This window comes from Daphnia carinata, chromosome 5, assembly GCF_022539665.2.
Source record: "Daphnia carinata strain CSIRO-1 chromosome 5, CSIRO_AGI_Dcar_HiC_V3, whole genome shotgun sequence".
Taxonomy (NCBI): domain Eukaryota; kingdom Metazoa; phylum Arthropoda; class Branchiopoda; order Diplostraca; family Daphniidae; genus Daphnia; species Daphnia carinata.
Genome location: NC_081335.1, coordinates 8,453,062 through 8,478,691, shown reverse-complemented (window position 1 = coordinate 8,478,691; position 25,630 = coordinate 8,453,062). Strand labels below are relative to the sequence as shown.

General features: G+C 39.1%; 8 protein-coding genes and 2 long non-coding RNA genes across 11 annotated transcripts; 5 read left to right on the top strand and 5 right to left on the bottom strand.

Annotated features, from left to right (window-relative positions):
• Window positions 1–1,287: 1,287 nt before the first annotated feature.
• On the bottom strand, window positions 1,288–2,590 carry LOC130703105 (uncharacterized). The gene is made up of 4 exons (XR_009004543.2): window positions 1,998–2,590; window positions 1,828–1,894; window positions 1,492–1,605; window positions 1,288–1,431 (listed from the first exon to the last, which is right to left on the bottom strand). It is a non-coding gene; the product is annotated as an uncharacterized LOC130703105 (long non-coding RNA).
• A 509-nt stretch (window positions 2,591–3,099) lies between these two features.
• Window positions 3,100–4,159, bottom strand: LOC130703094 (uncharacterized). Its single transcript, XR_009004527.2, has 3 exons — window positions 4,083–4,159; window positions 3,557–3,936; window positions 3,100–3,499 (listed from the first exon to the last, which is right to left on the bottom strand). It is a non-coding gene; the product is annotated as an uncharacterized LOC130703094 (long non-coding RNA).
• A 180-nt stretch (window positions 4,160–4,339) lies between these two features.
• LOC130702913 (uncharacterized) lies at window positions 4,340–6,995 on the bottom strand. Its single transcript, XM_057524532.2, has 7 exons — window positions 6,787–6,995; window positions 6,485–6,719; window positions 6,266–6,420; window positions 6,101–6,187; window positions 5,883–6,023; window positions 5,424–5,808; window positions 4,340–5,360 (listed from the first exon to the last, which is right to left on the bottom strand). Exons 1-7 carry the CDS (start codon window positions 6,913–6,915, stop codon window positions 4,498–4,500), a joined length of 1,995 nt encoding a protein of 664 aa, XP_057380515.1. The 5' UTR covers window positions 6,916–6,995; the 3' UTR covers window positions 4,340–4,497.
• Window positions 6,996–7,239: 244 nt separating this feature from the next.
• LOC130702906 (RNA pseudouridylate synthase domain-containing protein 1-like) lies at window positions 7,240–11,303 on the bottom strand. 2 transcript variants are annotated; one of them, XM_057524523.1, is made up of 5 exons: window positions 11,195–11,303; window positions 10,808–10,911; window positions 8,852–9,101; window positions 8,534–8,777; window positions 7,240–8,478 (listed from the first exon to the last, which is right to left on the bottom strand). In XM_057524523.1, the coding sequence occupies exons 3-5, from the start codon at window positions 9,083–9,085 to the stop codon at window positions 8,021–8,023; spliced, it is 936 nt and encodes a 311-aa protein (XP_057380506.1). In that variant the 5' UTR covers window positions 9,086–9,101; window positions 10,808–10,911; window positions 11,195–11,303; the 3' UTR covers window positions 7,240–8,020. The 2 variants fall into 2 exon arrangements, with proteins under 2 accessions (XP_057380506.1, XP_059351398.1); XM_059495415.1 differs by lacking the exons at window positions 10,808–10,911; window positions 11,195–11,303 and adding an exon at window positions 9,752–9,792.
• On the top strand, window positions 10,076–11,518 carry LOC130702912 (NADPH azoreductase-like). Its single transcript, XM_057524531.2, has 3 exons — window positions 10,076–10,333; window positions 10,417–10,653; window positions 10,718–11,518. Exons 1-3 carry the CDS (start codon window positions 10,213–10,215, stop codon window positions 10,951–10,953), a joined length of 594 nt encoding a protein of 197 aa, XP_057380514.1. The 5' UTR covers window positions 10,076–10,212; the 3' UTR covers window positions 10,954–11,518.
• Window positions 11,439–13,167, top strand: LOC130702903 (uncharacterized). The gene is made up of 6 exons (XM_057524520.2): window positions 11,439–11,671; window positions 11,741–11,920; window positions 12,053–12,353; window positions 12,420–12,698; window positions 12,767–12,891; window positions 12,953–13,167. The coding sequence occupies exons 1-6, from the start codon at window positions 11,570–11,572 to the stop codon at window positions 13,049–13,051; spliced, it is 1,086 nt and encodes a 361-aa protein (XP_057380503.1). The 5' UTR covers window positions 11,439–11,569; the 3' UTR covers window positions 13,052–13,167.
• Window positions 13,168–13,558: 391 nt separating this feature from the next.
• LOC130702802 (uncharacterized) lies at window positions 13,559–14,715 on the top strand. The gene is made up of 6 exons (XM_057524415.2): window positions 13,559–13,664; window positions 13,734–13,992; window positions 14,161–14,248; window positions 14,332–14,388; window positions 14,531–14,587; window positions 14,650–14,715. The coding sequence occupies exons 1-6, from the start codon at window positions 13,616–13,618 to the stop codon at window positions 14,713–14,715; spliced, it is 576 nt and encodes a 191-aa protein (XP_057380398.1). The 5' UTR covers window positions 13,559–13,615.
• A 2,114-nt stretch (window positions 14,716–16,829) lies between these two features.
• Window positions 16,830–17,819, top strand: LOC130702910 (uncharacterized). The gene is made up of 2 exons (XM_057524529.2): window positions 16,830–16,951; window positions 17,020–17,819. The coding sequence occupies exons 1-2, from the start codon at window positions 16,940–16,942 to the stop codon at window positions 17,701–17,703; spliced, it is 696 nt and encodes a 231-aa protein (XP_057380512.1). The 5' UTR covers window positions 16,830–16,939; the 3' UTR covers window positions 17,704–17,819.
• Window positions 17,820–21,037: 3,218 nt separating this feature from the next.
• LOC130702901 (UDP-glycosyltransferase UGT5-like) lies at window positions 21,038–23,401 on the top strand. The gene is made up of 4 exons (XM_057524518.2): window positions 21,038–22,001; window positions 22,070–22,524; window positions 22,608–22,906; window positions 22,980–23,401. The coding sequence occupies exons 1-3, from the start codon at window positions 21,171–21,173 to the stop codon at window positions 22,903–22,905; spliced, it is 1,584 nt and encodes a 527-aa protein (XP_057380501.1). The 5' UTR covers window positions 21,038–21,170; the 3' UTR covers window position 22,906; window positions 22,980–23,401.
• A 554-nt stretch (window positions 23,402–23,955) lies between these two features.
• LOC130702907 (N6-adenosine-methyltransferase TMT1A-like) lies at window positions 23,956–25,091 on the bottom strand. The gene is made up of 3 exons (XM_057524526.1): window positions 24,934–25,091; window positions 24,416–24,830; window positions 23,956–24,351 (listed from the first exon to the last, which is right to left on the bottom strand). The coding sequence occupies exons 1-3, from the start codon at window positions 25,050–25,052 to the stop codon at window positions 24,091–24,093; spliced, it is 795 nt and encodes a 264-aa protein (XP_057380509.1). The 5' UTR covers window positions 25,053–25,091; the 3' UTR covers window positions 23,956–24,090.
• Between the last annotated feature and the right edge of the window lie 539 nt (window positions 25,092–25,630).

The window sequence follows — 25,630 nt, the reverse complement described above, 5'->3', positions numbered from 1 at the left end:
AATTTTCAGGACAGAAATTGCTTTTTATCACAGATTTGCTGAAGACTGCTTTGCCTTCCTTATGGCTTCTTGGATGTAGGGGTTTTTACGATGGCAGTGCAGTATAATTCAGCTGGCACTAGGAAAAAGCAGCGATCAATCATTTAATTACTTATACAACACTATGATCCATCGTCTTACCTTTCATCTTCCAGCTGGAACATGCTTACATCTGGGAGACAATAGGAAAAAAAATTAGCTGCTAAGTGCCAAGCACGTAACTAAGACACAAGCGGTTTTTCGTTTTTGAGAATGACCTAGCGATCCGAGTCTGGTGCTAAACAAAATGTCGTGGCATCAAAACCTAACATGACTTGTCGCAATGACATAAAGTTGATCATGGCTTTAGTTTATATACTGTACAATACAATACCATCTAGCACCAAGAAACGACACCGAAAACCTACCATCTAGCGACCGGAAACAACACGAGATTATGCCATCAGGCGGTCAGAAAGAACACCCATAATTCACGCCGGCTTGGAGTGACTTCGACAAGGGTTGCCATCTAGCGACCAGAACATCCACCAATATAAACTGTCTAGCGGCAACAACCAACAACGGTTAACTACGTCATCTAACGACTAGAAACGACACCCGTCATAATTCCGTCTAACCGCGGGGAATCCATCTAAGGGACACCTAGCATTTGTAAGCGAAGTTTTATTAGCATCTAATATGATGCCACTGATAAGCAAGTATTACCTGATCCTGTATAGTTCCATGTAACGTTGACAAGCCGAATTGCCTTACTGCTATCTAACGATGAGACAACGTGAATTAGCTCCGAACTCATTAATATCCCGCACATTGCCTTCACGCTACAACAAAACCGTAAAGCGTACTTAAGATTATGCGTAAATCAGCGTCCTCATTTCTACACGAGTTCTTTTAAAACAACGAAACGCGGTGCTTCATAGACAATTTCTATGTAGAGAGCAATATTACTATGAGTCCTTAACATCACAACTTTTTGGCTGTTGAAAACTTCGTGAACACCATGGCCTCCTAAATCCACTTTCTGAACCTCGCCAGAACGGACAACGGAAATTTTTTTTTATTTAAGTTGTTAAGCCAAAAGGATGTAACGAAGTAAAACGTCTTCTAGCAAGGAAATCGATAACCACCATGACTCTGTGAATTGACAGTTCGGTGAAGTATTCAAGTGATGACCAGACATAAATCCTTACGAAAACGAAATTAATGAGACGAAATTTTCCGAAAAATGATAAAATGAATACCTGATAAATTTACTTCGTGAAATTGTTCATCACGTATGGATACTTTACGATTCGGTCAAATAGGTCCTAAGCGACAGGCGGCCCTCCCAGTCCAAACAGCATGCTCATCCACACGAATAGTGGGCACAATGTTGTTGAGCTATGCCTTTCACTAAATAAATTTACATAATAAAAAAAAAACCGGTATGCACCCTTCAGTCTAAATACCGACCTGTTCAAGTTGAATATTATGTCCAATCAAGCAAAGAGAGGATCAACACAATCACAGCTTTCATTATTTTACCGAAATAAAATTCCTTTGAAGTTCCGTTAAAGCTGACACCATCTAAAGAATGATGTGAAAAGGAGAAAACAAAATTGTAGATAAAATAACAGTAGAGAAATGGCATGTGAGATATCGAATCCTAAACGACGCCCAATTTTAAGAAAAGGTTACAGTGAAAAAACCCAACTTTGGATCAGAATTGGAAACTATCATAATGATCATCTTAGCAACCAATGTACACTGCTTTCCTTCAGATTAGTAGAAAAATGGAATCAAACGCACCCATCTCGTCCCGGCGGCGAGTCCCTATTAAGTACTGGATCAAGCATTGATAATTTCTGATTATTGTCTAAAACAAAAATATATATTGTGTCAATACAGTAATGATTTACCAGTCAATGGCAGTGAAATAAAGGAAGACAGAAAATTTTAAATATATTGCAAATGCTAACCTCTTCATTGTGGAAATTATAAATATCTTGAGGAGAAACCCCTGTGGTTTAAGATGTGATGTCTCGTTGAATACACCTATCTCTTCCTTATGGTCTTCCAAGCTATTTTACTTTAATTATTTATCAACTACAAAAAGAATCATCTAATTATTGAATATTAGTATTAACTTATTATTATTATTAAATCAATTATTAAATATTTGCCATTGTTCATCATCTCACTGGTTTGTTCATTAGCATTTGCTTGTGATGACACCTAACCCGTCTCCTTTTGAATCCTGCTCAAAAATTACGTGAATTCTTTCTATTTCATTCTTGAGATAAAATGACCTAGCATACCATCAGTTTTCAGAAAACAAACAAGAAAAGTTATAAAATCTACTAAGACTACCATTTCATTTCTGTTAGAAATGAGACATTCAGTCTACTGTGTTAAATTCCAGAAATCCCAACAAAACATCTGCCACAGTCAAACATGATGAACCAAAAGACACTAAGACACAGGTAGATGTCTGATTATCCTCCCAAAACAGTGTTGCTTGAACAGCGACGAAAGAATCACCCATCCATTCCATATATTATCTTTGACTTGTGTATCCCATTCTAGCAACTAGTTTAACTTATTTACCTTAATCGAGAGATAGCCCCAATTGCTTCGCCCCTCCTTCTGCTAGTATGTACTACTAAACCATTTTCTGGATTCTCACTTTGAGGGTTCATTTGAAATATAGACAGAATTCTAATGGCGTCCAAACCATTGAAACAAACTGATGAACTCAAGTGAGGTCACTCAAGGCCGCGATGCCAACGCCCCCTATCGAAAATGAAACTCTGGCACTACTACCGCCATCTACCGTAGACAATTTTCAAATGAGTAGCTATTGCACAAATCTGTTGTTAGCCTCTCTTGATTGTAGGAATTTTTCTAACTTACGTAAAAAAAAAAAAAAAAAGCTAGTACATATAAAGGAACTCAACGAAGGCGCTCTTAGAAAGCAATAAAGAATATGATGGAAAATGTATTTCTGTATCGTTTACGTATTTCCGTATCGTCTATACTTTCTAGTGATAAAAAATAGAATCTTTACAAGTATGACCCTGTTTACCTATGCTTAGAAGTTTTAATGTTGGGATACCTCATGTTGGTCAAGGATTACAACATGCGTCATGATGTATATTAGGTTAGCAGCTAAGTAAAAAATTTACTCAAATGAATATTCCTAATGTCTTATCATTCAACATGATTACTATACTGACGCATACCAAATTAGTAAAAAATCTGTTAACAGCGGAAAAAAAATTAGTTTGTGTCCAAACTATGCCTGAACGAGGATTTTTCTGGTTAATAAAAGGATTTAAAAAATATAAAGAAATTACAATAAGCCATTTTTGTCTTAGTGCATGGCCCAGATCTCACTTGCTAGGTAGTCGAATGTAATTTCTGATACCTAGCATTAAACAATTTCATCTCGAGACCCTTTAAGAGTTCGGTTATCCATAATCTGCAATTTCAAATGCTTGTTTACCATTCTCAAAATAATTTAATTTTAAATATTTACCTTATCATCAGGAATGCTTGCTGTTGTATTCCAAAACGTTTACAGTTTAATAATTTCATGGCTTTCAGAGCAGCAGGTTTACGTCTGGGAAACCAAAAGGATAATACATACTGTCAACCATGAACTGCAAAAAAAGTAATAATAACAGACAAAAATGTATCGTATAAAAATGTTCTGGTTGATAATGAGAACACCTAAAAATGAATGGCTGATGAAACTGCATTCAGTGATTGAAAATATACTTTACGCTCAGGCAAGAAATCTGTTTCGTAAATCCAATCAACGATAATGGGAAGACGAACAAAAGATGTCGACCCAAGCAATACAAATTTAGTAATTTACACGGATTTACACGCAGCTTTCCAAGTTTCATGTGGCTCCTAGTGAAAAGAGAGAAGTTGGATCAGGTTTTCCTCAGCTAACCTGGAAGACAAATTTTGGTCGGAAAAAATACATGACAATAGTAAAATGAAAATGCGAAGAAAAGCTTAATACTCTAAAAAAAATCGGCAAATAAAAATAAAACCTATCAAAGCATGATGGCGACCACATGTCCATAGAAGAAATGGCGGAAAGGCGCACGAAAATTTTAGTAGTTCATCCATCATGTGATTTCGGTATCACGGAAACAAGGTTGCCACTATTCATTAAAATATCTTGCAACTAAGGCGTTTGCCCCGATCTGTTGGGATCGGGTCGCCCGCCCCGCCTCGAAAACCCGCCAATTGGAGCCAAACATAATGGAATACATTGTGAATTTTAATAATAGAAATTCGAATGAAAAAACCTGTATTATTAAATGTCCAGTAAGAGAAGACGTTTTCCCTTGACTCCGAAATATACGAGTAGAAAAATTTAAACAATCGAAACACAATGGGAACGGTGGCGAGAAATTTCATGTCCGGATTTCGCTGTGAATGCAATTATAACGACAAAACGATTTAGGAGCTAGAACAGACAGCTAAACGAGTTATTCGTGCAGGCGAAGACACCAACGTTACGTCAGGTGGCAATGAGATAGTAGGATCATTTTCATTTAAGCGTTCTTGCATCACTTTTCGGACAATTAGTTCTTCGAGAGAAAGTCTTTTCCGTTTTTTTGCTCTAGGCTGACTAACAGCTGGGGATCGATGAGGTGGGCCAGCGGCACAAGATGCCAACGAATTAGCACCATCTATCTTCCGCAACAGTTCTATGTAGGACGTACCACGAAAATCAGCCACAGTCGACTTGCACTGCTCCAGCGGAGTAACGTCTGCTTGATTAGTCAACGAAACGAATTTGGATGCCAAAACAAGCGAAAAGGGTTTGAAATGACCTTGGCTCCACAGTGGGATAGTGTGCTGCGTTTCCATGTGCTTCCCAATGTCTTTAGTGGAGATTGATGTTTGGCAGATAGACATCGGCAAGCCATCTTGTCCCAGAATGTGGCATGTGAAACAAGATTCCGGCGACAAACCAAAAAGCGACAGATACCCTTGGACAAATTCTTCAATGTTCATGCGGAAGAAGTTGCTCAATTTGCAGTCGTCTTTGGGTCGCTGATCCTTGTGGATGGCACGCAATAACTCTTTTATCCACAAACGGATAATGTTGTGACAAAATATGGACGGATTTTCGGAATCCACAGGACTTTCGCCATATTCGCAAAGCGAATTTTGAAACGTTTTCGTGTAGTGGATATCGAGCATCTGCTGCAACCAGTTATTTTGGTGTCGTTCCATTTGTGTCTTCGGGCCAAGCTGACGGATGAAAATGCGGCTGATGGGGGGTGGTATTTGGTAACCAGAATCTCCATTTTCTCCTGTATAATTAACTCTTTACTATTATATCAGGGATTACTGCAAATTGCTGTAATCTGTTTTACCTTTTAGTCCAAAGCATTTGATGATTACATCCATTTCATCTTGGTACATAAAAGGGTGTCGTAGGATCTGACGCAGCTCCAGCATTGTTAGCACTTGCTCTAATGGTAGGTATGACGGCAAATGGATTCTTTCCATGACATCCGTCCTGATAAGACTGTTTCTGTCAATTAGCGATGCGGGTGATGTCGAATACCGGCTGTAGACTCGGCTGGTGGCCATGATGAAGAAGGCATCTGAAACGATTACACCAACGACATAGCGCCCTCGTAACCAGCCAAGCAAGAAGGTCGTGAAATAAAAAGGCATGAGTCCTGGTTCCTCATAGGCACAGTAGTAAGTTGTGCGACCATCGACGTCATCGACAGCATTGTAGCTATCGTTAGCCTGATCTCCCGAGGATGTTAAATAATAAAATCGATAATTTAAGTTACTGACAGAGTTAACAATGCAAATCTTACATCTTCGAAGACTTTGAGTGGGCAGTGAACAGAGGAAAAAATTTTAGATTCGAAAGAGCCAAGTTCACCATAGCTAGATTTCACGGTTCCCATTGCCTGAATTTTCACAGTTATTCTATCAAGGCTCTTTTTTGTAATAGGCTGTGCGGAGAGAATAAAAAAAAGAAAGGTTGTCCAATTAATATTCACAGCATCTTCATATATGAGATAGGTCTTACCAAAGCTGTTTCGATGTAAATACTGGTGGTAAGAGGTTCTCTTAACAAATATATCACCTGATTGCTGGGTTGAGGCATAGACACAATCTAGATGAAAGAAACATTTGATAATATATTTGAAATGGTACTATCTATTTATTTTCATTATTGAAATATCCAACCTACTTGATTCTGTTGTTGCACTTGAAACACTCTCATGAATATTTCTTGAGTTTTTAACAAAAGTTCTTGGTATTCCTTGTCACTCCCATCGAGAAAGTAGTCAGGAAATGATAGGAGGTTGCTATTTGCAGTACCAAAAAGCGACAAGTAATCATGATCTAGAAACAAAAACAAAAATTTTAGGCAAATGATGTCACCATAGAAAGAACAGGAGGCACACACTTTGATCTATGCTCAACAATGATACTGACACAACAGGTTCCCGGGTAATGGGATCAAAGACAAAGTCTTTCTTGACAATAAAATGTCCAGCATAGGCAATTACTTGCCCAGCATCTATTATGTCAAAGATTATGCATGCTAGGTCAGTGTCTCCAAGGCTAGACACAACTGCGGCATACTTGAAAAATTGCTGGGTAGGAACAACAGCTGTTTGGCGGATCTTGAGGGCATAGGGCTAAACGTAAATTAGATTTGGTTAAGAGCCAGTAAATTTAATAGTATATATAGACGAAGGAACATACTGCCAATTCACGAACGGATGAATTTCCAAAATTCAGCTGTTCAAACGACACGACTGAGGGTCGCCCTCGTAAACGATTGTCAATGTAGTTAAAAGTTTTATTTTCAAATGTTCTGGGGAGAAGTGCCATGATCCAAGACTAAAAAAACGGCACACAATTCACTGGTCGCCTAATTATTATCCAGTTTTGTAAACAATCGCCCGTTTCAAACTCGTCCCATGTCCATCGATAATCCAACACAAATAAATTTATCGGCAGTGTTGCCAAATATAAATTTAGTTCGGCAAGGAAAGTGCGTGACGAAAATAGCACACGGGTCATGGGTAAACAAAAAAGTGGTCCAATCGGTTACTACCCGAGTAATTTTCCAGCGATCCGGTTCAATACCCGGTGAAAGCGAAAAACCCACCATCATGTTGAAAAATGGCAGAGAAGAAGACCCAAATAATAAAAAAATACAAAATACAATGTATTAAACGAAATTTGAACCAAAATCAAATTACTAGGTAAGAATTGGAGTAAACGTCGGGCAAGTCGGGTGAGAACGTGATGTAATCGAGGGGCTGAGACCGTCCCCACCCCCATCCCCGAAAAAAAGGCTGATTAGGTTCGTTCCTCTTTTTCGGGTCCGTATCCTGGTTCAACTCGCATGACTCGGTGCCCCTTTATAAAACGTAAAACTTAAAAGACCTTCAAAGTATAGCAGTCAGATTGGTATATCAATATGCAATCACACGGTATAATGATAAATAAATGGATTGCCTTGATATAAACAATCGGTTGTTTGCAATCGGGTTGGGCACACCGATTAGACAACTTGATTTAACCCGATGGAGCATGGAGTAAAAAAAAAAGGCCGTCCGTAACCCAGCGGACTGGCCGTAATAACATATACTACCCGCTTGATCAGCCAAAATAACGCGGTGCCAGGCCCTAAAAACACATGAAATTAGCTCTAAATCGGGGTGGCCACACACTGATCATCTAAATATTTAAACATGTTGTTCCTGTCTATGAAAAGGCGGACGGACATTATGCTGAAATCACAATTGTTTCTATCTACATAACGCAACGGTTGTACAATAGAACTATTCCTTGGCTCTTACTTTCCTTTATTAAAAAAAAAAACATTAGATGTGTCTTTGAATTCGTTGATCTAAAGGCGAATATCTTAATGTCTTCCAGTCAGTAATTACAATGAGGCCAATATCCAATTCCAATATAACGCTGATGACTAAATTTTACTGCTCAACTTATCTACGGTGATGTCCGGCAATTGTCGATCGAGCTTCTCATAGGTATCTGAGTTAATGGCGTTTACATAGACCACTGGGAGCCATTGATCATTTGTGTGGTTTATGTCAAACGGATCGTTAGCGCAAACGTCGAGAGTTTCAAGAGCAGTAGGCAATATTAGCCGGTGTGAATGAAGAAACATTCTGTACGGTAGCATATCTTTTCCATTACTGTAGGTGAAATCCCCAATGATGGTGTGCCCAAGTGATGAGCAATGAATCCTCAATTGGTGTCTTCTCCCAGTTTCTGCCTTAAGGAGGACTTTTGTTGCAGGAAATCCATCGTAAAAGCCTTTCTGGAGAACTAGTAGGCGTGTAAAAGCTGTCTTAGGATATTGACAGTAGGATTTGTCAACACTGCACATTTTGTGAGAATGTCCTGGTCTACTATCAACACCTTAAAAGAAATTTTAGTTATAATGATCTTTGCTGAAGTTGAATCAAAGTTATACCTATGGGAATTGAGATATCTATCAGCTCATGAGAGGCATGCCCACGAAGTAAAGCAATATAATATTTTTTTGTCTTCCTGGCGGAAAAAGCATCACCTCCTAGATTAGCTGAATTTTTGTTACAAGCTATGCACAAAACTCCACTGGTAGGGTAGTCCAAACGGTGTGCAAAATGAAATCCATGGGTTAATTTATCATTTGCCAAGCTAGGGAAGAGTTTTCGAAGTTGATGTTCCACCGTCATCTAATGCCAAAGGGAAGTATATTCATTTGTGATTGTGATGAGTGAAAATTTTAAAAATCAATACCATCAACTACCTTTATTAAAGGGTCATTTGAATTGATCAATACATCATAAGGTTTGTCAACTACAAGGAAATTGGGGCTTTGGTGCAGTACTTTTGCATTGCTTCCTGGCACCATCAACTTGTTGATCTTGATTTTTACCAGTCCGGTTATGCAGTAAATGAAATGCGTCAGTGTCTGTTTGCTCCATAATGTAAGCTTCTGCGCCCATAAGCATACAGCATGAAACGATGTCCAAAAAGCCATGCTGGATCATGGTTCACTGAGTTATAATGAGAATTCAAATTAAGCGTCTGGTATAGTTAGCAGACAACACAACAAAAGTTTTTACGAGGTTGCCATCGTGTCCTAATCACTGTCAGTCAAGCCCATTTTCCCCTCTCTAATTTAGATAAATTGGTATTCATGGAATATTTTTAGCTTCCAGAACCTCCCAAGAAATCACAAAAGTATCCTCTATTATAAAATCAGAAATTTCGCTTGTTTATTTTTAATTCTAGTTCTTATTTGGCTTTAAAACTCATTCGAATTCTAATGATTTTATGCTTCCGTCGCACGTCATTTTTGGGTAAACAGTTTCGATTTTAATGCAAAACGTTTTTCTTTGGCAGCAAAGCTAAATCCCAGAACTTAAAAATGTTGCATTTTTCGAAAAGGCCACAACATTCTAAGTACACGCCAGAGGTATATCATATTTCGAATAACTCATCTGCATGATCGCTGGAAGCAATGCCGTCTGGAACTCATAGGGAGTTTAGCCCACTAAGCCTAATAACTAGTATTAATATGAACTTTGCGCAACAAGATAAAAATTTTTCTCATATGCAAGAATAGTTACGTAGTCAAAAAGAAGTTATAAAGTACTTCATTTTTATCTAGCGATTGCATTATTAAGAAGTAGCAGGTCAATACTTTATTGCCAAGTCATGATGAGATGAAGGTTTCACGGTTCCCGCTTTCACTGGTTTCGGCAAAACCTCAAACGAAAGGCAGAAAAGTTGCTAAATTACATAAAATACTATGAATCAAATTGCAACAAAAACTGATATTTTCTGAAAACAAAATTTTTCTTTAAACCAGTTTCATTAGCTCTATTGAGCATTTTGAGCTTGAAACTGTTTTGTTGCCTAACCTTATTTTCGGTAAAGCTTCTTTGTGTGACAAAAATGAGCAAAAAAAAAAAAAAAAAAAAACAGCCGACCAGCAATTACGTAACGGACTAGCGTGAAACGTCGTCGGGTGCCTATAACCTTGATGATCGTTAACGTATAAAAACCCGGTGAAGAAACCACACCGCTTCATAAAGCATTCCCCTTTAGCAAAGTCAGTCGCCCTTTTCTGCTAGAAAAAGACTTCCTACCAGTATTAGAACAATGTCGGCCAAAAAAATCATTATTTTTTTGGGATCAACACGTGACGGCCGATTGGGCGACAAAGTGGCCAACTATGTACGAAATGTATTGGAACAGACTGGAATGTCTGCCAAAATTTTTGGTACGTAGTTCATAAGTAACAATTTTACGTATAAATTTAAAGACAGAGTTTAAGTAATCTCTATATTCACCATTGATCTGCAGACCCACTTGAAATGGACTTCCAAATGCTAAGGCAACCTTTGCACTTCATGAAAGACAGAAGTGCTGCCCCTTCATGGCTAACTGAAGCTAACACGGAGATTGAATCAGCAGATGGCTTTGTTGTTGTGCTCTCTGAGTATAATTGTGGTGTTCCCCCTGCTCTTAGCAACATGATGAATCACTTTCCCCCAGCTTCTTATCGTCACAGGCCTTGCAGTATTGTCACATATTCTATGGGTAAGCCCACAACAGATTAAGTTTAACAACAGAATAGTCTAACTAAATCAAACATTTGGTTCAGGTGATTTTGGAGGTATTCGGGCAGCCACAGTGGTTCAGCCCTTTTTGAGTGAACTGGGCATGATCTCTTTACCAGTTCGTGTTGCCTTACCAATTGTGCACAAGAAATTTGATGAAGGTGGTCAACCAAATGATGCAAGATTTCAGGATAATGTTCAGCGCCTAGTCCATGAGTTGTCCTGGTACACAGATGCTCTGCGAAATCAAAAAAACATGTCACAAGACATTCCTAAGTGACTTAAACTTACATGCCCTTAATTTGCCAGTTGCAATTTTTTTTAAGTTTTTCTTTCTAATAATTACATTTTTCAGTGTTTTGCGCAATAAAGCTAATTAGAAATGAACACACTACTAATGCTGCGCGAAACATGCAAGTAGTAAACATGTCAATCTTCCGTTTACTAACGTTACTGAAATTATTACTGCTAAAGAGAATAATATAACAATTTTTCTCAATCTTTCTCTCCGTTCGTATTACCTAGTGCTACTATGGCTAGTTGGCTACATGTCTACTGGTTTAATTAGTATAAGTAAATGACATGACCGAAGAATGATGACTCAGTGACTACTGACGATTTGAATCTGACTGCGACACTTCGATAAAATTAAAATAAAAAATTGAATTAACCATCTTGAGAAGATTTTCAACTATTTGGCATCGCTGTCAGCTTACCGCCAAAACTTTGCTTCCGATTTTGACAGTAAACGCTTGTATTCCTATTTTCATTGTGGACTGTGTGAATAAAAGTACTCTTTTATCTCCAAATATTTTTGTGGTAGCTTGAAAAAAAAAGAAACGCCATCCAGTATCTTTCCTTGGTTGCAAGCCTTACCTTTTATATTGTTTCGCGTCATGGCACCAGTAAATAAAGCGGGATTAAGCGAATATGAATTGCAAAGAATCAAGAACCTGGAGGAAAACCGACGTATCTTGGAAAGCATCAGACAAGAACAAGTATGCCCTTTTTCCCCAAATATAACACTTTACACACAAACTTAAACCTCCAACGTAAATTCCACTTAGATCTACACCTATGGTGATATAAAACCAGTTAAACAAACAAAAGACAAAAAAATTTCTGGTCAAGAGGCTCAGCGTAAAAAGGCAGCTGTTAAAACTGAATCCTCTGATGGTAAAAAGGATAACTCTGATGTTGAAAATTCTGGTATTGTGAGAAGGAAGTCTTCAAGGCTGTGTGGGAAGGTAACTTATTAATACACCTTAGCTGATATACAGATACTGTTAACTATTCCTGTAGATTTTGCCATGTGTAGATGATAAATGTTACTATCACATATTCAGTGTTTATTAAAAACTTTTTGTTCTAAATCATAGAAGTTTAAGATGTCATGGAGAAATGCTGATAATGGTGGAGATAATTCTGATGACGAAGACTTTGACGAAGCCAAGTATGATGATACATGCTCTGATGATGAAGACTTTGAAGGGCCCAAGAAGAAAAGACGTTCACAGCCAAAAGGACCCAGAGGACCCAAAGTAAAGATTGTCATTCCCAAGAACCGTCCTAACTTTTATGGTGCTGTACCAGGTGTTGAGGTGGGAAGAGCTTGGGAAACCAGAATGGCATGCTGCGCAGATGGAATTCATCGGCCAACTGTTGCTGGGATTCATGCCGGTTGGTTATTTAAAAAGCGTTTTCATTTTATTCAATCTCTTCAGAATCTTATACCTCCTCGTATAGGTCCTGAAGGCGCATATTCGCTTTCACTTTCTGGAGGCTATGAAGACGACGTCGATATTGGAGAATGTTTTACCTACACAGGTGAAGGAGGGCGAGCTCTAAAAGGAACTGACTCGGACCCCAAGAACTTGCGTACAGCACCGCAGAGTAAAGATCAAACATTGACGCGTGGAAATCTGGCTTTGTCACTTAACATTACAACTCGCAAACCTGTACGAGTCATTCGCGGATCTAATCTGAAGAATGAATTTGCGCCTGAATACGGATATCGATATGATGGTAATAATTTGTTATTATCATGCACTTTTTTTTTAACAGCCATTGAGTTAATCTGATTTGCATTTTAGGTCTGTATACGGTTGAAAAGTATTGGCAGTGCGTCGGCAAATCTGGATTCAAAGTTTACAAATTTGCTTTAAGACGTTGTCCTGATCAGGCACCACCTCCCTGGGTGTCTGGCGTTGTATCTTATGTAAGAGAAACTATATTTGATTCATTTGCCCTTTTTTAAAAATCTTCTTACCGTTGTACAGGCCAATGCAGCGAGCTCCGCAGAAGAGGAAGGAGATGAAATGGACGAAGATGAGGAGCAGAAACCAACAGTTCTCAAAGTGAAACTGTTCAACAAATGATATCTTGCCATAACCCTTCCTTGGATTCTAATGTAATTATTTATACTATTCAGCGATGAAGTTAATAACTCGACAAATATTTTTATAGTGTTCTGATTATTATGTGGTGCATGATTAGCATTGATTTTAATCTAGAAATAAAAAAAAGATCTTGCATTTTTCATTAGCGTTGGCTGTTGTGACTTCCCCATCATTTTCACCCCTGGTTGTCCAAGTATTTAGGTAAAGCTCGTAAGATAGGCGATAACTCCATTCTAGACGTTAAAGTTTAATCGGAAATATTTGTGTTACCTGATCACATGCTCTCCGCTGATAGTGGTCCGTTCGTGCTCCGCCAAACGCACGGATTACGGTAGAACTGACGTAATGGAGGAAACGAAACCCATTCTAAATTCAAAGCTTGCCTGATGCAGAAATCACGTTCTAATATTAAAACTGATTCCGTTATTGTAAGTTTCTCGATTGCGTGCCACGTCATTTGAATACAGTTTGGCATGAAATTAATACATGTAAAGTTAACAAAATCAGTTCAGTTTGGTTAGCAGGAAAACGGCGAATAAGCACATGATTGCTCAGACGAAGAATCAGTGTCACCGACTACAGTACTTGAGTTGTCAGTTGATAAATTTTTGCCTTTCACAGTCAGGAATTAAGCATTTATTTATCAATTTCACAAAAACAGGTTTTGCATTTCTCAGCATGGGTTCACGCAACTTGGTCATCTTGTTATCTGTACTAGCTATAGCTCAGCACCATTTTTTGTTTATAAATGCAAATCCTGCTGTCCTGGGTAGTAACAGCGATGACAGCGAGTCTGTTTCTATGGACAATCCAATGCTTAGCGGATCGAGGGGAATACGAAAGAATGCCGTTCTAGCAATGGCCCCTTCACAGCCATTGCTCGAGAAAGCACCTGAAATTGTTTATTCAGGTTTGCAGCGGTATAAATCATTTTTAAATTCTCATTTTACTGCTTTCTATTTGTGATAGATTTATAAACTAAGTGTTAGAAATTTGTAAACACAACGTATCATTAGCGAATGACAAAGTACATAGTTAAAACAATTCATTTAAACTGTTCAAATATTGGACACATAATTTTTGTACAGAAATGCATTTGGTCCCGTAACTGGAACACCACCTCCCTCAGCACAATGTTCTTCAACCGTTAAAGATATTCAGCTAGGATTCCGGAAGGTAAAAATTCATTTTGTTTTTGAAACAAACCTTTTTTTTTAAATTAGCCTTTCATGAAATTGACAATTACTTTTTTGTATCAGGTGATAAACGATTCCTCTTCAGATTTGAAAGCGTTTTTCACTGACATATTAGACAAGGTGGATCCATAATAACTTTACCTCTTATCTAATGTTTGCCATTCTTGTTAGAAACAAAACTAATAATAACATTTCCTGACACGGGCTCTAGTCGATTACGGTTGATCAGTTAAATTAAAGGCATTTCTTTTTTCAAAAATAGGGTGCGACTGATTTGACGTGGGAATGTTCCAAAAACAACGGGGAATCCCCCACAATGGTAGTCACGAATTCATTAAAATTTTTCATATTTGATGAGAATAATTGATTTTTGTTACACAGGTAGAGAGCAAACGCGAAAACATTATAACTAACCATCAATGGGTTACCGAAAAATTTAAACTGTAAAACTAACGAAGAATTTCCCATTATTAAAACTTTGTCTTCGCACATATCTACGAGGCAAATCATTCTTCAAAAAGTCCCATTTTCTATTGTCTAACTATTTGAAAACAAAATTTTAAAACATGCACCCCAATTGCATTTTACTTACTGGTTTTCTCGATTTCGAAATTCTAATACACGGTTAGTATAAACTGGTTAATGAAGAGAAATTCCAATTAATGCGATGTGCGAATTTCACTTTATTTTCCCGAATGGTAACGAGTTTAGATTGGATAATATTTTCGAATGGCGGGTACATCGTTTGATGGATTTTTGACCGGCGGTACAATTATCGTTAAGCAATTTTCACGAACGAGTGCAAACTGGAATTTGTAGCCGCTTACACGAGCAAAACAGTTAGGGTAGGTTTCGAAACGAAACTGCCCCCAGGGATGCATATTTTTCTTACTAACTTGTACAAAGTTTTTTTAGTGCCACAAGAATCATGGTTTATTTTATGAAACCGGATATTCTGTTGGTCAGGAGTAACAATGGAAAAATTACAAAAAAAAAAGAAGTCAGTTAATTCCACATTCCAGTGGTAGCATTCCAGATTAAGTTTTACGATCTGGAATTTCATTTGGTTCTTTGTTTTCATTGTTATTGCTATTGATTTTGCGGAATAGATAGCAACTGGGAAAACAAAAGATTTTTCCAATTGGTATGCGCAGGACTACAAGATATGAAAATACATTAGCCAAATATTTGGAATTCTGAACCTGGGCTAGCTAACGAGAGGACGTGTGTTAACCCCGTAGAAAAGCAAGAAGATTGTCAAAACGAGGTTTGAATTTGTGACGTACGTGCCACTAGTTTAACTGAGTAAATAGTAACGATCACATTTCGACCATGCCTCTTACCTCTGTGGGTTACAAGGAAATTTGAAATGGCGGAAGAAAATAAATTGAATTAGGAATATCTAACTGTTATTTCTTCCAGGAAAGCTGATGATGCACTTCGAATTCTCACGAACTTGATGAACAGTTAATATCAATTGAAAACTTGTTTCGATGTACGGTGGAAACTCAACAAAAAACTGTAAAAACAAAACACTGACAGCCAAGACAACGGCAATAACAAAAGAATGGCTGTTGCCAAGTTAATTTTATTTTTCTCGGGGATTCCCAGGAGGCCTGACTGTAGAAACTTTGATTTAACTAATACCAGCTTATTTGGGAATTATTTTTATGCACTTTTAACAAGGAAATCGCGAGAAAAATGGTAAACCGAAATGTGGTTGGTAATTTTGGGTCACTTCCTCCAAAATGGCAACGGCTATCGACAGACTGCGAGAATGGCAGATGTTTCAAAAATGTCAGCCCAGAATCGGTTTACTCACCAACAACTTGGTGATCGCGAGAACTTAGGGATCACTACACGTTAACACTTCGTCTTGTGATCATTCATGATCATTTATGTGAAAGGCAATTACAAAGTAACAAACAATTACCACGTAGTAACAATAAAGGCGAGAGTTGCAATTGATGTTTATACGTCTACACAAGGACAATTTAAAAAAGGATAAACACAAAAATGAAAATAAAATGGTAAAGCATGAATATGAAAAATCATATACTTTGCACAAACAAAAACTGAAACATGAAAGTGAAAGGCGGTTGAACTGAGGTCGAAATCGAACGCGGCACAACTCGTTATGAAGCCATCGCAAAAACCAGCGAGGTCACTAAAATCCTTCGTCCAAAAACGTACAATGGAGGACTTCATCAAACACTTTTTTGTATGATTGCACAGATCTGTTGAATACGTTAACCACTCGTTGCTTATTCTCAGAATCAGATAAGAGAACATGATCCGTGCTGCTCGAACGTACCACTAATGTTACACAGCAGTTCTAGACATTCCTCGCACTGAAGTATCAAGGTTGTTCTAGATTACTTCCGTCTTGCATTGCAGCCAAATATGACCAGCTTATTTTGCATGTCAGCGTGTTATAATATATGTTTCTTTTTTTTTTATCTTACTTGTTCAAACTTTATAGTAGATTATCATTTTGGTTGGTTCAACCATTTCCGCAATGTTTTAATGAGTTTTTTTCGAATACCTATTTCTCACTAAGTTTATTCCGTCCACATCGCGTACTGAACTATAAAAAGCCAACCGATGTTTCAATTGGAATCAGTTGGCACAGTCTTGTCTCAGCCTTTGCAACCCACTAAAGAGATCAACAATGAAGTCAACTGTAAGTCTATTTTTTAATAATTACATGATTGTTATTCGAAATCAATGGTATGGTTTCTCTGTATATAGGTCGCATCGTGTCTGTTGCTTTTCGTTGCTGCCACTCACGCCCAATGGCTGAACAACTACGGATACGGTCTAAATGCTGCTGGATTTGTTGGCGGATATTATCCGGCCAACGCTATCCACAGTGCTTACACCGGTTTTCCTGCTACAGCTGATCCTTTCTACGGTTTAGCTTATCCTGGGTACTGGCCAACCAATGCTTACTACTCCGCAGCAGTCCTGCCAACCTACGATTTCGCTGGTAACCAGGTCGGAGGCTACGCCCAGGTGCAAGACACTCCCGAAGTGGCTCAAGCTAAAGCAGCTCACTTCGCCGCTCATGCTGCTGCCAAGGCTCATCTAATGAAACCTGTGGTGACAGCCGATGTTGTCGCAAAGCCAGAAGTAGTAGAGAAATCGGTTGAAACTGTCCCTGTTGCGACTCCCATTTCACGCAAAAAGCGACAGATTCAACACATTTCACCGTTTGCCTATGGTTTCCCTTCTTACCCTATGGCTTACAGCAATTTAGCAGCTCATCCAGGGTACAACTACGGTGCTCCATTCGGCTACCACTTTGCCCATCCTTATTATGGCACTCAAGTCTATCCTGTGGTTCCTAACGTTATGGCTCCGGCCGCTGCTTCTCCCGATGCCACGACCAGCACCGTAACGGACGTGGCACCAACCGTTGCTAAAACTGCTTGAACAATGAGACGCGTAGATTGCCACTGTATACCGATGCACATTTCGTTTTTCCTTTCTTTTGTATGAATGTTTTTGCTACCGAAATCTTGTGAAATAAAATTCTTTTGAACGTTGAAGTCTATGACAACAGGAAGTACAGTACGTTTCCCTGTTGCGTATTGCGTCATACCATATTACAAGGTGCGAGCGAGAAAACGAATTCGACATCAATACCTTTCAAATTTCTAGACGGCCTTGATCTTTTTCCAGAGGGCAGGCTGAAAACGTGTTACATAACATAAAAGACAGCCTTTCAATTCCACAGCCTTTCAAATACCAATTTGAATAGCGAACCAGAAGTTGAAAAGACGACACACAAATTTTGCCTGCATGCAAATGAAATCGGGAAAGAGTGACAGTGCATACATTATCTTCCACTGGGTGCACCGATTTTTGGAAAGCGTTAAACCAATCCTATCGGCCATAAATTGTACATAAAGACTCTAATCCATTTTCTGCTGGCGAAGCGAAACCGAGAACAGGTTCTTTTGCTTGTGCGTTTAAAACAAGTTTTCGAACCGCTTATGGGATCCTCGGAATCGAGCGACTTAAAACAACACGACAAGCAATAAGTCAGCAACACACTTAAAATGGTTATGTAGGTTACGAGAACTAAATAGTGGCCATCGACTTGTTCTTTTTTTGCTGATGGCACAGTGGCAAACAGTTATGGGAGCGTTGACTGGAATCAAATCCTGTTTTCCTTTTCCCAATTTCCGCCTTTGGAACGGTTCTTGTTTCTCAATCTCATTGTTTTCAGAAAGTACTTGGACATTGTAGAAAGTACTTTTGACGTGATTCACCCACATCAGGAACTTTTGCCCAGTTTGTGCCAACAAGATCGTCTAATTAATAGCTTTTATATCTGAATTTCGTGTTCGGTTGCATTTCTTGCACGAGAACCTAAAGAAAACAGGAATTTAATGTTCCACGTTGAAAATACACGTGAATGGGGAAACTAGTGTCTGTCGCCAGACACGATTTCTTTCCACAGACGGAGATCTAAGCTAAAAATGTCAAGCTTTTTGCTCGTTGTTGTTGTGCAACGGGTTGATTTCAGCTGATTCATCCAGTTCTATCCGGCAGTGTTTGGAAATACTAGTTTCGAAGAAGGGTGCGACCAAACGTCTTGTTTCTGAAGAAAGCGCGTGTTCCAGTTGGGCCAAATTCAAGCAAATAAAAAAAAGACATGTTCATCAACTTGTAACTGGAAATCGTTATTTGCCATCTGTTAGAGTTAAAGTGATAGTGCTGTGGAAATCAAGTAGGTTTCGCATCCAGTCTTTTTGATCGCCCCAAGTCCTCCGATGATTGCGAAAGAAATATACTCGAACGGAGTCCTTTTTCTTTGGCGAAATCAGCTTTGGAATGCGCACATTATTGAGTCGTCTATAGATAATGCACATTGTGAATTTAAATGTTTTACAGTGCAGAAAAGACGTCGGCAAAATCTACCTACTTTCAGAAATTAAACTTGGCCATTTGTCGTTTGTTGACCTTCTACCGCTGGCCTCCATAACACAAAATAGCCTACTAACGAAATTGAACGAGGAAAGCGTTCTATCGTCTTACCTGTAATACAAAACCAAAGACAGCCAGTTTTTTTTATTCTGTCCACAAATAGCTACTGGTTGCGATGCTTCACATGTCTCCCCGATTAACGGGAAAATGTAGCACTTAAATGGTGCGTTGATTTTCACCGTTAGAGTCAGTTGTTTCGTCGTGCGCAAAATCACCTCAATTTGAATATTTCTCAGTAACATCAACCGAAAGGCGACTTTTTTAAGGTATATAGCAATCATTATAGAAAACAACTCATTGGGTTGTACAGACGTTCTAATGAAAGAATTATATAACACCAGCAACAGATATTAACGTCCACCTGCTGAAGACACATCCATTATTTTTGTAGGAGCCCCTCCCTAACCAAATTTGCATTGATTGGAATTTAATAGGACGCGATTTCATCTACAACACAACTTGATTTAAACGAGGCAGTTTCGTGGCACAATTTGTAGTGACCCATTTCTAATTGCTATTGGAATATATTCGAAAATACTTGATAGACGGCTTTGTCAGGATTATAAAACATTTCGTAATTACTCACTCCGAATTTTCTTTTCAACTCGTTTGCTCCGCATTTTCGCGAAAATGTTTTAAATGGAAATATTGACATCGGTCCCTCGCGCCAAAGCTGTGCAGAGATTAACACGTAGCCTACGTACAATGTACACACAATAGAAAAGGTAAAAACCAAAAATGAGTTTCCATAAAGGTATGAATTACAGGTCCAGTCGATTATGCAAATGGCAACAACGTGTTAATTCCAAACAGATATTTTGCGCGCTTTATCAAGTTTAAATCGTCGCAGGTCTCTTACATTAAGTATCCCCCCGTATTAGCAATTAGGAAAAGATTAATCTTACTTGTGTTCGACAGTTATCCGCGTTCGCTTATCGTGATCGATATCCGATAAAATAAGAAGAAGGAAAAACGAAGAATTAAACGGAAAAAAAGGATAGCAAACGTGTGTTCGTTTATTGCTGTGGATAACTGAGGACGTCTTTTTGATTTTAGAAGAAAGAATGCTGCAATTGGATGGGTTCACCTGTGCGTTCTGATCGTCCAGTCACGTAGGAACTTGTTTGAAAACGTTGAAATAAAAATAGAACGAAGTTAAGCAACGGCGTCTAAACCCACGTTGGGAACAACGAATTTGGCTATCCTCTTCCGCCATTACTCAACGTGGGATAGCAGAAGAACACGCAGTAACAGATGGACTTCTAAACACAACACGTAAAACACTGAGAATCGTAAACACATAAAAGCGTAAGAAAAATAATATGAAATCTATGGCAACAATAGATCATTTTATTCGATGTTTCATGTTTCATTCTACTTTATTAAATTACCGCTTTCAACTGGATGCATGGCGAGCATATAATTATCGAATAAAAAGAAAGTCCTTGCATTATTCACTGGTTGTTATGCAACACGTTTGTAATTTAACTTGGGTGAAAATAAAAAATGTGCTATCTTTTCCTTGCATCATTCGCTATCCCAACTCTGCGCGGAGCATTCTTATCCCAAACAATGAATATTTCAAACTACAATGGAGAACGCATGTAGACTCTTTTGCTTTTGGTGGTACGGCCCCCCCTCCCCTCCCCACAAAAAAAAAAAAAATAACAAGTTCCCAACACTCCCGTTCCAGATTCTAGAGAAGCACACTCGCTGTAGTATGTGGCCACTATATAGGTTTTATGCTTGCCAGTCACTCCTCCAACAGCCATCATCATGGCTAGGTGGTTGCAAATCTAACGTGTCGTCGGTCAGCCATTTCAGAAGACACGACTCTTTTTAAAGTCTGAACAAACAAAGGGGAAAAACAAAAAATTAAAGACCTCAGCTCTTTATTGAAATTCGACATGTCCATCGGTTGGGCGTCATCGCTTGTGCTGTTGTCGATCATCGTTTCAGCTACGCCGTACAAAATCCTCGTCTTAACGCCAATCACATCGACCAGCCACACGAACGTGTTCAATCCTCTGGTTGAAGCGTTGGCCGAACGCGGCCATGAAGTCACTCACTGGAACGGATTAGAGATCCCATCGACTTCGAACTCGTCCAATTTACGTCGGCTCTACTCTCCCAATCTGGTCAAAATCAACAAGGAACACAACGTGAATTTCAACGATCGCGACAGTCCGTTACGTCTGCTTTTTCGGGTACCAAAAACGGTGGCCAATTACTGCAAAGCCATTCACGAAGACGCGATTTTTCATCAGTTGATGAACGCCAAAGATGAAGGCTACGATCTCATCCTGGCCGAGGGCTTCTTCAACGAGTGCACGTTGCTGCTGGCCGAATTATTCGATGTGCCTTTCGTTTATCTCAACTGTTTCGTGCCACCGCCTTGGTTGCAATTCGCAATCGGGACGCCGTTCGCCTTCGATCATTTCCCTCATTCGGGGCTCAGTTTCCGCGATAAAATGAACTTCTGGCAGAGAACGTTGAACACGGTGACGGGCTTCTTGTTGGTCGCTTTCCATCATTGGTACGTTGTTCCAATCATTGACCAGGCCTCCTCGCGAGTGCTGGGTGTCGATAAGGCAACATCGGTCCTCGAGATTGAGGATCGCCATCTCAGTTTGTTATTGACCAATACCCATTTTAGCATCAATTATCTAATGCCAACGTCACCTGCCGTTGTTCAAGTTGGTGGAATGCATTGCATTCCACCTAAGCCCTTATCTTCGGTAATGAAATTTTTTGAATATATGCAAAACAACCTGTTCAAATCATTTGAATTGATTTTTTCGGAAAGGATCTGGAATCGTTTGTCGATGGCTCCGGTGACGACGGATTTATTATCGTCAGTTTCGGATCGATTTTGAAAGGGGCAGAGATTCCGGATAATGTCCGTCACATTTTCATGTCGACATTTGCGCGACTGTCTCAACGTGTCGTATGGAAATGGGAGGACAAAGGCATCCTGTCCGACGACGCCGTTCCGGCTAATGTTAAACTGGTGTCTTGGTTGCCACAACAAGATTTGCTGGGCCATCCAAAGGCCCGTCTTTTCATCACACACTGCGGTCTGTTGAGTAAACAAGAGGCCGTCTTTCACGGCGTCCCGTTTATCGCTTTGCCCGTCTGGTCCGATCAACCGATCAATTCGCAAAAAGCTAGCGACGACGGCTACGCCATCCGATTGTACTGGAACAATTTAACGGAAGAAGTGCTTTACCAGTCCATTGAGCGCATTCTCACCGACCCAAGGTTTTTTTGTTTTTTGTTTTTTTGTGCCTGGCTGATGTAATGTCTGTGTGACCTTAATTAGCATATATTTAAATTTATTTTAGTTATGCCGAGAAGATGAAACAGGTTTCATCGATCATGCGCGATCAGCTGGAGAGTCCTGTTGAACGGGCCATCTACTGGATCGAATACGTCATCCGCCACCAGGGTGCTCCACATCTTCGTAGCGCAGCCAGGGAACTTTCTTTTTATCAACGAGGCCTTCTCGACGTCATTTTATTTTTCTTCGTTGTTGCGTCCCTGACGGCTTACGTGTTCTTTCGTCTAAGCCGCTTCGTTCTTTTTTCCACGTCCAAACGTCGGTGGCAAAAGTCCAACGTGAACCTAAAGAAACAAAATTGAGGTTGCAAAACAACAAATAGAAAAAATGGCGTTGATTTACAGTGAAATTGAATAATCATTTGGATTTCGTTTAGAAAAAAACAAAAAGAACCACAGTTTGCATTAGTCGCCTGGAACCTTATAATTAAAAAATCCTCGACGAGCTTTTCGTGGATTCAAATTGAGTTCGTGATGATCTAGTTTTTCTTTATTGATGATTATATAATGATCAGTTAGTACAGAACGTGTTTCTTAACTTTATATTGTTAGAAATGCGGCACTGCCAATCGAAATTTTTCTTTTTTTTTTTAAAGGAAATAATTTCTGGTTTATCATCAATCAAATTACAAAAAAAGAATCGGCAAGATTAAATTTGCGTTATAAAACAAACTGAAATTGGATGAGTGAATCATTATTATATACAGGACGTATGCGAAATTTCGTGTCTTTACCTATTGTTAGCTAATGTGCATTGAAAATAAAATGGCGACAATGAATAAAATGCTACTGAATTCGGTTTCTCTGCCTTCTTTTTATTGTGGCAAGAAAAATAGCAATTTGTTTTTAAAAGTATATGGCATAAAACAAAAATATGTTAGCGACCAAATTACTAGCTACCTAATACCTGTTAAACCGTGCTGACCTACCCAAAAAAGGCTAATCGGGTACCCCCCCGCCTTTACTACCCACCGGTTCGGTTCAGAATATCCAGTGTGATTGACACTACCGATCGTCATCTTGAAAAATGGCGATGGAAACCGATTCGAAATAATGATGGAATTAGAATCGAGATACAGGTCGGCGCAAACGGGGCAGAAAGTGGTGTAATCGGGGTATGTAACCAGTTTTTGGAACCGGTTTTCTCTTTTATCCGGACATACGGATGCCGATCTAAGTACACATGGGCAAAAAAAAAAAAAATGGCGTCGAGCCTTTGCTTCGAAGTACAGTCAAAGTTATCTAGTAGAAATCTGATGCCGGCTAGGAAGCAATTTCAAATAATTGCCCTTATTAAGGAAAAAAACGAAGAAACGATTTCATTTCGTGTTGCATCGATAAAGGTAACCTTAATTTTATATACGTACATGAAAAGTTGTATTCGGATAACAGCACTTTCAAATTTTTTAAAGAGTAATTAAAATGATTTTATAGGTGATTACAGTTCACTAAATAAGGCAGAGTATAATGACGTGGATTCGTATCGTTTTACTTTGTGGCGATTCCTTTAACGTGGGCGCTATGAAAGACGCACAGTTGATCAAATCCTGGTTGCAACGGAGTCCGGAATCGTTTCTGTTCAACACTGGAGAAACCACATTTATTGGCTTTAATCACTTCGTCACTCTTGCGGTTCAAACGGCAGCCGAAAACCAGGTCGTAAATCGTGTAGGAAAGCAAATGTTGAACGAATCGCACCCAAAAGTATTCATACTCGCGAATGTGCTCCCAATAATAATATTTGCCACCCTGTACAAATGTGTTCGTTAAACTTACGTATTTGAAACAAATTTAGGAAAATGTGAAGACTTGCCGGAGCTAAGACACGACGAATTTCTTGTAGGGCACCTTCTATGCTGCGGACGGAACAGAGCACCATCGTTGATACGACGATGTCGACGCTGTTGTCTGGAACATCTTTCATACTTTCGGCGAATCCTACGACGAAACGTTCCATTTTGATGTGCGGATGTTCGATTTGTTTCTTGAAAAATTGCTCCTCGAAAAACGGATTGACTTCAACGACAGTCAGTTCACTCTTGGCTGGATAAAATTCGAAATTATATCCTGGTCCAGGACCGATTTCCAGGATCCTTAGGGCCCCCTTTTTCCTTAAAGCCGGATCGGCTGATACGTGATCCGTCATCGAATCGAAATGTTCTTTTTTCATTGACCGCAGCTTGACGTGATAGTTTGCTAACGATGGATTGTACACTTTAGCAAAGAACCTTTTTTTTTATAAGAAAAATACATCCGTATAAGAAATCGTGATTGAAAGAAAAAATTAGGTACGCGTAATTAAACACGCGTATGATAATTAAATAATCTCACCATGGTTGAATGTGTGAACCACCGAATTTCTGAAATACAAACAAAACAATTGAAATTAGTAGAAGATGAGGAGTCCACGGCTGCAAAACGTGGAAGATGTCCGCAAGAAAATTCGACATGGTGCGTTCGTCGGCAGCTGACGCTGGAGTGACCGTTTGCGTTCGACTGCTCTAGAATCCGTGAGTCAAACTAGTATAAGCCGAGTAGAGCGTAGTGATTCTAACCGATCGCAGCTCGAAAACTTAGCGGAGCGTAACGTTTCCATTGGCTCGAAGTTTCACGCTTTTAGAAAACAGACAATGTATACAATAACATTTCCCATTCGAAGCTCCTTTGTTACATAAAAACTAGCCTTACCGGTTTTTACTTTTTGTTTAATTTCGTGGGTTAGTATTATCATTTTCGTAACCTAAAAACAGACTTGACCTCATTTCTTACCAACTTGGAATGCTTCCTGATCTGGCTGTGATGGATGTGCACATTGACAGTGCTACGCTGATGCATAATTAGAAATCAAAATACTTGCGAAAGTCTTCCACAGTCTATTTTTCTTTCGCCTCTACTGGACTATTGCATTCTATTGCTAATTTAAATTTATTTCTTTCATTTTCAGTTTTTATTTGATTTTCGCGTTGATGGGTTTTTTAGAAAATGTATAACTTTTGCATTCGGCTCTACAGTTCATCCTTGTTCGAAC

Coding starts and splice junctions, on each gene's coding strand:
- LOC130702913 (XM_057524532.2), bottom strand. CDS start 6,915: ATGGCACTTCTCCCCAGAACATTTGAAAATAAAACTTTTAACTACATT. Junction 6,720..6,786: donor CATCCGTTCGTGAATTGGCA/GTATGTTCCTTC, acceptor ATTTACGTTTAG/CCCTATGCCCTCAAGATCCG. Junction 5,809..5,882: donor CACTCAAAGTCTTCGAAGAT/GTAAGATTTGCA, acceptor TCGGGAGATCAG/GCTAACGATAGCTACAATGC.
- LOC130702912 (XM_057524531.2), top strand. CDS start 10,213: ATGTCGGCCAAAAAAATCATTATTTTTTTGGGATCAACACGTGACGGC. Junction 10,334..10,416: donor AATGTCTGCCAAAATTTTTG/GTACGTAGTTCA, acceptor ATTGATCTGCAG/ACCCACTTGAAATGGACTTC. Junction 10,654..10,717: donor TATTGTCACATATTCTATGG/GTAAGCCCACAA, acceptor CATTTGGTTCAG/GTGATTTTGGAGGTATTCGG.
- LOC130702906 (XM_057524523.1), bottom strand. CDS start 9,085: ATGGCTTTTTGGACATCGTTTCATGCTGTATGCTTATGGGCGCAGAAG. Junction 8,778..8,851: donor CAAATGACCCTTTAATAAAG/GTAGTTGATGGT, acceptor CTTTGGCATTAG/ATGACGGTGGAACATCAACT. Junction 8,479..8,533: donor AGATATCTCAATTCCCATAG/GTATAACTTTGA, acceptor ATTTCTTTTAAG/GTGTTGATAGTAGACCAGGA.
- LOC130702907 (XM_057524526.1), bottom strand. CDS start 25,052: ATGTCGAATTTTCTTGCGGACATCTTCCACGTTTTGCAGCCGTGGACT. Junction 24,831..24,933: donor GGTTCACACATTCAACCATG/GTGAGATTATTT, acceptor ATAAAAAAAAAG/GTTCTTTGCTAAAGTGTACA. Junction 24,352..24,415: donor TTCGTCGTGTCTTAGCTCCG/GCAAGTCTTCAC, acceptor ACATTTGTACAG/GGTGGCAAATATTATTATTG.
- LOC130702901 (XM_057524518.2), top strand. CDS start 21,171: ATGTCCATCGGTTGGGCGTCATCGCTTGTGCTGTTGTCGATCATCGTT. Junction 22,002..22,069: donor CACCTAAGCCCTTATCTTCG/GTAATGAAATTT, acceptor TTTTTCGGAAAG/GATCTGGAATCGTTTGTCGA. Junction 22,525..22,607: donor CGCATTCTCACCGACCCAAG/GTTTTTTTGTTT, acceptor AATTTATTTTAG/TTATGCCGAGAAGATGAAAC.
- LOC130702802 (XM_057524415.2), top strand. CDS start 13,616: ATGATTGCTCAGACGAAGAATCAGTGTCACCGACTACAGTACTTGAGT. Junction 13,993..14,160: donor GTTTATTCAGGTTTGCAGCG/GTATAAATCATT, acceptor ATTTTTGTACAG/AAATGCATTTGGTCCCGTAA. Junction 14,588..14,649: donor ACGGGGAATCCCCCACAATG/GTAGTCACGAAT, acceptor TTTGTTACACAG/GTAGAGAGCAAACGCGAAAA.
- LOC130702903 (XM_057524520.2), top strand. CDS start 11,570: ATGGCACCAGTAAATAAAGCGGGATTAAGCGAATATGAATTGCAAAGA. Junction 11,672..11,740: donor AAAGCATCAGACAAGAACAA/GTATGCCCTTTT, acceptor AATTCCACTTAG/ATCTACACCTATGGTGATAT. Junction 12,892..12,952: donor TGTCTGGCGTTGTATCTTAT/GTAAGAGAAACT, acceptor ACCGTTGTACAG/GCCAATGCAGCGAGCTCCGC.